At 45.9% G+C, this 10,000-nt stretch overlaps 1 protein-coding gene across 1 annotated transcript in view; it reads right to left on the bottom strand.

Annotated features, from left to right (window-relative positions):
- Positions 1-3,244: 3,244 nt before the first annotated feature.
- The window catches only part of MYO1A (myosin IA), a 17,565-nt gene continuing 10,809 nt past the window's right edge, over positions 3,245-10,000 (bottom strand). The window contains exons 16-28 of the mRNA XM_074269931.1: positions 9,985-10,000; positions 9,459-9,685; positions 8,512-8,712; positions 8,097-8,190; positions 7,690-7,839; positions 7,484-7,552; positions 5,922-5,996; positions 5,217-5,348; positions 4,971-5,077; positions 4,645-4,777; positions 4,149-4,301; positions 3,869-3,996; positions 3,245-3,496 (exon numbers count right to left, since the gene is read on the bottom strand). The exon at positions 9,985-10,000 is cut by the window's right edge and continues 185 nt beyond it. Of these exons, the coding sequence (XP_074126032.1) occupies positions 3,370-3,496; positions 3,869-3,996; positions 4,149-4,301; positions 4,645-4,777; positions 4,971-5,077; positions 5,217-5,348; positions 5,922-5,996; positions 7,484-7,552; positions 7,690-7,839; positions 8,097-8,190; positions 8,512-8,712; positions 9,459-9,685; positions 9,985-10,000 (1,612 nt within the window). The 3' untranslated portion in view covers positions 3,245-3,369. The remainder of the gene's footprint in view (positions 3,497-3,868; positions 3,997-4,148; positions 4,302-4,644; positions 4,778-4,970; positions 5,078-5,216; positions 5,349-5,921; positions 5,997-7,483; positions 7,553-7,689; positions 7,840-8,096; positions 8,191-8,511; positions 8,713-9,458; positions 9,686-9,984) is intronic.

Genomic DNA, 10,000 nt, shown 5'->3' with positions numbered 1-10,000 from the left:
GGGCGGCTGACTCCGGAGGATTGCGATGGCCACTCCAGGCCAAGTCATGAAGCTGGGAGCGGAAGCCGCGGCCCTGGCTCTGAAAGGCCAAGAGGGAGGTAGCAGGCAGGGCAGACTACGTGGGGAGCAGATGGAAATGTCATCCAGCAAGGCCGAAACCTCCCAGCCGGGCGAAATCGCCGAACAGTTACGGAGAGAAGTGGCCCTGAGCCAGTCAAGGACTCGGGCAGCCGAGAAGGCCCCAGCTGCTGCCCCTCGCATTTCTCATAGGCCAGAGGAGAGCCACTTCCAAGAATGTGAGAAGAAAAGGACTGAGATTATATAACACGAAGGAGGGAGGCTGTGGGGAGGGATGTGATTTTTAAAAAGTTATATTGGTCTTTTTTCTTAGCATCCCCCAAATTCACCCCAGTACTCCCTTCCCTTACAAAGTCATGCCATATAATAAGTACCATCTTAAGACAAAAAAGAAAAAAATCTGCAAAATTCACATATATTTTTTAAAATTTGAAATTATGTGCAGTGGAACACCTCCCACCTCTATAAAGAATGGGTATATTCTCATATGATTGTTCTTTCTATTTATGTTTTTGTAGTCACATTTTCTCGGTTCTGATTTCTTTACTCTGCTTTGATTCAGGAATATTTTTCCATGCTTCTCTATATTCATCATATCCATCATTTATTTTTACAGAACCGTAATATTCGTTGCACTCATGGCTCACACTTTTTTAGTCATTCCCCCATCAGTGGGAGTCTATTTTGTGTGGGGATTATAGGCTCATAGATTGAAAACTGGAAGGAATTTTAAGAAGTTATTTACTTAACTTTCTTTATTTCACAGATGAGGAAAATTAAGTCCAAAGATTTAAATAACTTGCTCAAGGTAGTAAGTGTCAGAGTCCAGAATTTGAACTCAGATCCTCTGCTTCTACATTTTCTGCACTACCTTGTTATAATAATTTTAGGGTCTTTCTTTCGAGATAATTGCAAGGAAAGTACTTATAGATTTTAAAATGTTATATAAATATGAGTTACTGTTGGTAATAATTTTTCCAAGAGGAGATTGAAATAATCTGAGGGATTAAAAATAGTTTCTTTGATCAGTTCTTGAACGATTGAAGAGGAAAAAAAAAAAAATATGTCTCTGGATTAGAAATTGAGGGGCCGCTAGGCGGCGCAGTGGATAGAGCACCAGCCCTGAATTCAGGAGGACTGGAGTTCGAATCTGATCTCAGACACTTAACACTTCCCAGCTGTGTGACCCTGGGCAAGTCACTTAACCCCAGCCTCAGGAAAAAAAAGAAAAGAAAAAAGAAAAAAATTGAAAGCTAGTAACTCAAAATGTATTCCTATAAAGAGAATAGGTTCTGGGGGGATACATACCCTAGAAAGGGAGCACATTAAACTACATTCTGCTCTATCGGGGGACCCTAGCTTTGAGAGATGCCTCCCAAGTGAGGTCAGTGTGTCGGAAGAAGGGAAAGAAAGAGAAGAAAAGGGCAAAGAGAAAGGGACTGGAAAGGCAAGATAGAGCCTGGTTTGGGGAAAGGACCATCTGCTTTCCATTTTCTCATGTTCATTAATCCTCAGATTTGGGGCCCACTGTGACTGGAGAAAGCGATGAGGATCAAGAACCGGAAGCTCCTCCAAACTCCCTCCTCTCTCCCCACCCTGTGCCTGCAGCAAGGCAACAGGGGCGGAGGAGTGGAGGAGGGAGCAGCCGTTATAGCCTCTTCTGAAATTGCTTCTGAAAATGGCCAGACACTTCATCAGAAAACGATGCCAATTTGGGCTCAGGGCACAGGAAGAGACAGACAATACTGATTGTAGGAGGACTGGGAGGAACAGCCAACCCCGTGATCCTGGACAGTCTCTCTGGGGCCTTCACGGTCTGTGTCAGAGACATGGGGTAAAGCTGTTCTCTGCCTCCGGGAACAGCAGCTCTTGGGTCAAGCCAACAGGCGAAGGAAAACCCCTACACCCTTTCTAAAAGATGGACAAAACCTAACCCTTTCTGCCCTGACTCAGCTCATCCCTTCGAGGGCCACTGCGCAGGAAGAGTTAGATTAATTTCCAGGCTAAAATGAAAAGTTAATCTTTCTTCTCCCATTTGTTTATCGGGGCTGTGGGCTGACTGCTGATGGGTCTGGGAAAAGGAGGGACCCCCATCCTCAAAATACAGTGGGGATAGAGATAAGGGAAAAAGGGAGTGAGAGAAGGGACGGGAGGAAGGGGGAGATACAGTGATAGAGGGAAGCTTAGAGAGGAAAGGAGGTACTGAAAGACAGAAATCATAACAAAAAACAGGCAAAAACAGCAGAGAGGGGCGGGCAGTATGCACCTGAATAAATATTTGGTTGGCTGAAGCAGAGAGAGATGGATTGAGATGAGAGGAAATAGAGCCAGGGAGAAAGAGAATACATGGGGAAAGATTTTGTAAAATAAAAGTATGATTTAAAATATTAGATTTTGCTATTAAAGACAGATAATGAGAGATGTAGAGAGAGACAGGTCAATGCAGAGAAAGTGAGATAATGAGAAGGAATAAGCAGGAAGAGAAGAGCAAACTGAATGGGGGGTTGTGGGGGACAGGGAGCGCCTCGGCCCCCTCACTGAGTACCACCAGCTGCAGGCCCCAGCTGTGGGACATCGATTGGCATTATAATTGTTTGGCATCACTGTGGCAGGTAGGAGAGGGGGAGGTCAGAGATAAGGGGGAGGGTGAAGGGGCCAGGGAGGCAGGTGTGCTCCAACCAGGCTAGTGCCAGGGAAAGGGCTGGAAGAGGAGGTCCTTGCCAGAGGGGGAGTGGGAATTTTCTCCCCACGAGTGCCTCCACCCATTTCTGTCCTCTCTCCTCTGGCCCCCTCCCAGATGAAATCTCCATGAGAACCAATATTTCTTCCCAGCCTGCTAGGGACATATTTAATATGCTGGTCCATGGGCCATCTGTGACCTGACCTCGCTTCCTTCCTCTTAGTCTCCCACACCATCTCAGCAAACCCACCGAAGCTCAGCAGATTAAAGGGCCAAGAAGCAATTGTCCTTTTAACCTAGACTCATTATCACTGTGTTACTGATACAATATACAGTATTACTGAATCCAAGGAGTCTGATGAAGTTTTTTGGGGGGGAAGGGAGAAGCAGTAAAGAGAGGAATCTAGTGCCCTTGGGGCAATTAGAAGAAGATAGGGAGAGCTGGCTGATCCTAGAGTCACTCCAACTCAACATAAGCAGACCTTCCACTGTTGACATGTTTTATTAAGAGATAAGAGCCTTCTCCCTCTTCCTTCCTCTTCTCCAGGAGTAGGGGGGACTCAAAATCTGGTGCTATTCTAGGACAAGGGACCAGTGGCTCTCCATCTTCCTCACTGTGCGTATACCTCCAAGAGGTTTCCTCCTTTCTTCTTGCAGCTTACTTTGTTTATGCCTTCGCTCTTTGGGCTCTGAATGACCTTCACTTTCATGTCGCCTTCTTTGAACTTCACTGTGAACCTTGGGATAAGATTAGGGGTGGGGATAAAGACTGGAGCCCCTGCTCTCAGTGATGGGTTTTTTTCCCTTCTTGGACCTGGTACCCTCCCACTCCACAGAGAATTAATCCCTGATGCTAGATGAATCAGAAGGCAGTCTGAAGCAACTAGGAGAGTTGTGCTTCGCATATGGTAGACACTTAATGAATGCTTGTTCAATGAATAAGTCAATTGTCGGGGAGGGAGGACAGAAGGAGAGGCCTCCAAGTATTGTCCACCCACAGAGTAAGAGTTCTGCCCAGCATTCTTTCTCCCTTAATGACTCCCAGGTCGTGGTGACCCATAGCTTCCTGGTTATGACCTCCCCAGTCTTTCCCCTATTGATAATTCTTACTCTTCAGTCACAGTAATTGGCAGTTGCCTCTGCGTTTTATCCAGCGTGGCCCGGTATAGCTTGGTCGCCAACTCAATCACATGCTCACTGACCAGTAAAAAGTCTCCCTTGGAGCCCACTGAAGAGACCTTGGGGGTGGAATGAGAAGAGCAGGGAAACCCTGAGTCACCACAATAATAGGGAAACAGAGGCCCGGATTGCCAGGGCCGGTCCCCCCTGCCCTTTGTCCTCCCCTGCCTCTTCTCCTGGTCTCCGAGAGGTATGGCCATTCTCTAGGTACCTCAGCGAGATGTAAGCCAAAGAGTCCATTCTGAAGGCTGCTGACCGACACTTCGGCCACGCTCTCCAGCCCGATGACAGTCTTGATTTTGGAGCCTTTGGCATCAGCAAGGATCACATGACTCTTGGTCAAGAGGAGAATTCTTGGGGCCATCTGGGGGAAAGGAGTGGGGTAAAGAAGAATGCCAATAACAATTCACATTTCTACAGTGTTTTAAGGGTTTGTGAAGTCCTTCCAGCCACCCTGTGCTATGCTTATAAATATTATTGGGATAATACGATAGATAAAGAGACTGAGCTTGGAAACATGGGGACTGGTTTAGGGTGATCTCACTAGTCAGTGGCCAGGCTAGGACCCCATTGGGTTTATTCTGCTTTGCCATGTTGCTTCCCCCTCCATGGGGAGGTATCTACCTCAGCTTACTCAATGACAGAATGACAGGTTATTATGTGGTGGGCGTGGGCAGTTCCAAGGAATAGAGGTTGGGGGTTCAAACCTTGCCGCTGGCTCTGTTGACTTTATTCACAGTCTCGGCCATCAGCACAGGACCGTCAGAAGCTTTCTGTAGCTGCTGCAGCTTGGGTTTCTCACGAAGCATCACATAGTCAGCTCTGAACGGCACAGGGATGCTGGGGGCACAGACAAGGCATGAAGGAGCAAGTCCCTTCTGGCTTCCCCCAAGCTCCTGCCTCTATCGCCCTCCTTCCCCTTTCCCCCTTTTGGGCCATCTTCACCATCTCTTTCTGGATCAGATGGGGCTGGCCCCATCTGGAAAATCTCCAGGTTGTGGCGAATGTGCCCCCAGTTCTCTCCTGTCCTCACCTTTGGGGATATGAAGCCTTTTTGCCTTTAAACAATTCACTGGCACAGAGTTTCTCCTTCAGAACCTCTTTCTTCTGTGGAGAAAGCTGATCCAGAAACTGTTTACACTGGACAGAGAGAAATAATGTCCCAGAAGTGTTGATGGAAAGGGTCAGAACCAGAGATTGGATGGGGAAACACTTGATGCAGAAAAGATTGGATGGAAAGAGGCCCTCCCTATCTCTCACCCTCCAATGGTTTTCTCACCTTCCAGTGATGGAAAATGGTCTTCAGCTCCTGATTCACCAAGGTAAAGACTTTGTAAGGAGGGGGTGGCCACCTGTGGTCAGTGAGCTTAGAGGGCAGGTTATTCCTCAGGTCCAACAGGAATTTCTGCACCTGGGGATAGGAGCCAGGAAAGAAGAGTGAGAAAGAGAGCAAAATTTAATCCAGAAATTGCACTTGCAGTTGGACTGAGGCCTCCTCAAGGGGAGGTGGCAAAGGAGAAAAAGAGAACAAAGACAGGGAAAGGTCTCTCCCCCCGGAGATCTGCGAGCTTGGAGTTGTGGGTTACAGAAATGGGACAGCAGAAAAAACAAGATACACTTTATGTGGGTTGGGGGCATGTGCTGGGGTGGAGAGTGGTGAAGGAGTTCCAAATTCCTGATTTCCTTTTTCTAGCTCTGAAGGTGAGGACGTGCTGCTGATAACAGTGTAGAACCAAGCCCCCCACCTCCTCTCCTCCAGCCACTTCCTTGCCCTTGACTCTCTTCCTCCTCCTCCTGAGACAAGCAGGTTTCAGAAGTACTTGTTACCCTTTTTACCCATAGCCTCATGTGGACGACTCCATTCCCTCCCCATCCATTGACTCCACCCCTGCTCCCTAAGCATCTCTTGTTCAAAAAGAGAGAAGAATTTCAACTCAGTTTTCTCTCTTCTCCCAGCTTTACATTCCCCATCTGACCTACTCACCATTCTCCTATAGATGAAGTTTGACAACTGCAAGGCTGCCCCTGACCGGAAATATTTCCGATATTCCTTTCGGGCCTGGCAGGAGTGACCATGGGGAAAAAAAAGAAAAGAGAGAATCTTAATTCAATTTAACTCCACAACAATGTATTGGCCATCTGCTCTATACTAAGTACTGGCTATGCACTGGGTGAGGCAAAGGCAAGGCAATCCCTGATCTCAAGAAATTTATTCTTTTAGCTTCAGTTCCATAACTGCCTCTTAGATGTTTCAATCAACACATCCCAAAGAAATCTTAAACCCAACATATCTCAACTTATTATCTTTCCCCTAGGGGAGCTCATCTTTTCTACCTAAGCTTTTAAGTGGCGCAGCAGAGAGCTCAGGTGGAAAAGATAAGTTCTCCTAGGGGAAAGACCTGAGTTCATATTTCAGATACTAATTGGACAAGCCACTCTGCCTAACTCAGTTTCCTCAACTGTAAAATAAGGATAACAATATATAATAATAATAATAATAATAATAATAATAATAATCTATATATAATATGTATATAATATAACAATAATATATCTCAACAGGATTGTGAGGATCAAATGAGAAAATATTAGTCAAGTCTAGTACATAGTGTTGCTGCTGCTGTTCAATCTTTTTCCTTTGTGACTCTATTTAAGCTTTTCTTGGCAAAAATACTGGACTGGTTTGCTATTTCTTTCTCCAGCTCCAGTGCTGTTCCTCACTCTATCTCCAGTCTCCTTGCTTTTGCAAAGTCCTCCCCCTACCACTCAACCTAATGTGTACTCCCTTTTTAAAAAAAAAAAATTGTTACCAGCTACAAATTCATTCCCTTCTTCCACCCACTGAAAAGGCAAGAAATGCAATACCCATTAGTGAAAAGGAAAGAAATATAATACCCATTATTCATATGACGTTTATACATTCCCTTTTATGCTGCCTTGGAGTGTCTCTAAGTTGCAGCTCACACTCCATCTTTTGTATTAAATCTTTTCTGATCTCAAATCTTGGTCTTCCCCCCTCCCACAAATTCACCTTGTATTTAACTACTCTGTGTGTGTCTGTATTATTTTTATACTTCTGCATATATTTTTATATATGTTTGTTACCTCTCCCATTAAAAATAAGTTCATTTCAAGTAAGCACTGTTTCTTTCTTTAGGCTTGTATCCCTGGTACCTAGCTTAGAGCCTGGCACATGGTAGACATTTAATAAATACTTATTGATTGATTGATTCTCTGTTCCTTCAACCTCTTAGAGAGTCAAGAGAAGAGGGGCCAGATGATAGATTACTATATCACAAGGAAGAGAGATGAGATAGATAGATTCAGGGGTTCTGGGCCAGAGGGCAGAGAGAATGAGAAGGCAGACATACACATACATGCACATATGCTCTAGCCTTTCTTATCCGTGATCATGAAGGTTTGTGAACAATGTCTGCTCCCCTCCCCTTCCATCCCATCAATATCTTCTCTCTGTTAAGTGACAATCTGACCCAGAGTGAAGCCTGGGGGGGCCCCCGGTGTCCCCAGGCTCCCTTTATTATTTACCTTCCATCCTCTCACAAAAGCCTGGATCAGTAATGTTGATGTTTTTATCTTCCCATAGCGTTTCTTTTGCTGCAGAAAACATTGGGGAATGAGGAAAGGGAAGGAAGGGTGCCAGAGGAGCCTCCTCACCTTCCCCAACCATTACCAGAACTGTACCTCTCCCTCCCATGTGGGAGTGGGGAGGGGAGTTCTGGGGTGACTCCTACCATGTTACCCCGAAACCAGGCAGAAATGAGGATCTGACTTTTGCGCATGAGCTGGTAATTGGTACGGCACCGCCAGCCCCGGTACATCTTCTGGATGAGAACAGCTAGCTGATGTATTCGAATCCTCCTTTTCTCCTCCAGATAGAAAAGCTAAGGGGAGAAAAGAGTTGGGGAAAGGAGAATGGAATGAGAATTGGAATAGAGACCCAGACTCTACACCTTTCCCATCTTTCTCCTATCAGCACTAAGGGATCTTCATAGTCTCCCCCCACAGCCAGCTTGTGCAGAGGTACATCCATGTATTCTTAGTTCCATGAGGTGGAACCCTCCCTTTAGGAAACTACCCAAGTAGAGCCACATTCTGCCCTCCTTCATTGCTCCATCTCCCTTCCCTGATCCTCACTCACTGTCTTGGGGCTCCGGATGAATATTTTGGTCCGACCAAAGGCCAGCTCCCCAGAGCCCAAGTTTAGTTCTTCCAGAAGCTTTTCGACTCCTTCCCTATATGGAGAAACAATGGGTAGACATATCCCATAGAGAGGTACCCCACCACCCCAGGTGAGAGCTCAGGTATGGGTCAGTCATTCTGTGCTCAAGGGAACTGATGTGAGCTAAACACCATCATCAAGACCACCACCATATTTAGAAGCTGGGAGTTGGGAGGGGGATTCTGAGAATAGGGCCTTTGCTTTTCCTTTTGATTCTGCACTTAGCTCTCTTCCCTGGGCCTCTAAGGTCTGATCTTCCCAGATCCTTGGACCTTACCTTCAGCCCTTGCAGTGATTTCCCCTCTTACTGCTTTTCCCCCTTTTCCCCCTTTACCGTGCTTGGCCACGCCAATGGGGCCATGTAGACCGGCTCAGCATCCGGTATCTGTCCAGGAAGGCACCGTAAACCTGTCGGTAAGCATAGCCAGCCCTTCGCACCCGAATATTCTCGAGTAGTCCCAGGTACCGCGCCTGGGTGCCCACTAGTTCAGTTGAGAAGAGACCTCGTTGCTGATGCTCATTTGGTTTGATGCACCTATGGGAAGGATAGGGTTTGTGGGCAGGTATATGTATAAGCAAAGGTTCCCGTAGGATTCCCCTTTGAGATTTTCATGTCCATCCTTCTGACACTATGCCCTTCAGTCAACAGAGACCAGGCCTTCCTCTGTTTCACCAAATATCCGCCTGTATCTAAGACCAAGAAATTTCGAGGGAATGGAACATCTTGCCTCCCCCTTCTACTTCCATTAGGAAATCCTCCTTGAAATCCAAGCCTTCTTCCTCCTTCTCTACCCTCATTAATCTCTCTTTCGCATCCAACTCCTTGCATGTGTACTTTTTTCCCATCCTGTTGAGATTTCTTTTTTTGGTGTGTTATTTTGTGTTTGCATAGTGGGCATTTCACCTACTGTACTTTAATATTATCAGCTCACATATAAAGAGTATTAGGCAAGTATTTCCATCTTGTTATTGTTATTCGCTTGTGTCTGACTGTGATTCCATTTGGAGTTTTCTTGGCAAATATCTTGGAGTGGTTTGCCATTCCCTTCTCTAATTCATTTTACAGTTAAGAAATTGAGGTAAGCAGGGCTATATCACTTGCTCAGGGTCACACAGCTAATAAGCATCCAAGATCAAATTTGAACTCAGGTCCTATTTCCAAGCCCAATTCCACTATCCACTATGGCACCACCTAGCTGCCTCCAGCTCTAAATCTAGGATCTTATAATTCTATCACCTCATTATGTCTATAGTATATCTGTTATAAATAAGAGATATCACCTAATATAGTTAGGATTCTTGGAATACAGGTTCTTCATGAGTGTGGCTATAGAGTTCTTGAACTGGGTCCCAGCTGTGGGGGGTCGCTTAAGGGAGACTTGTTTGGGGTTGCCTTCAGGGAACAGCATCTGAAGCAGGCGGTGCTTGGACTTCCACAGAGCCTGTGACAAGTCTCGGAATAGCAGGTCATTGTTCTTGTCCAAGAAACCATCCACATTGTACATCACCTGGTTGGAGGGATGTGGGTTAGCTAGAACCCCACAATCTTAGCCTTTTAGCACCCTACTCCCAGACTTCTCCAACCTCCAGCTTTGATTCCTATGCCACAATCATTGGACTTTATCTTCTTTACCTTCAGCACTCCCATGGACCCCAGTCCTTGTATCTTATTCCTCAAATCCCCCCCAAAATTCATCTACTCTTTCTTATTTCTCAGTCTCCATCTCTTGCTCCTGAATTATTCCTACTTCTTCTCTACTCCACTCATGGCCCATCCATCCCTGAATTCCCTTTCCCCTCCACTTACTTTGCCAGCATAATGT

This window comes from Sminthopsis crassicaudata, chromosome 5 (assembly GCF_048593235.1).
Source record: "Sminthopsis crassicaudata isolate SCR6 chromosome 5, ASM4859323v1, whole genome shotgun sequence".
NCBI classification, from domain to species: Eukaryota; Metazoa; Chordata; class Mammalia; order Dasyuromorphia; family Dasyuridae; genus Sminthopsis; species Sminthopsis crassicaudata.
The sequence above is the reverse complement of the archived record's forward strand: the minus strand, read 5'-3'. Positions and strand labels throughout refer to the sequence as shown.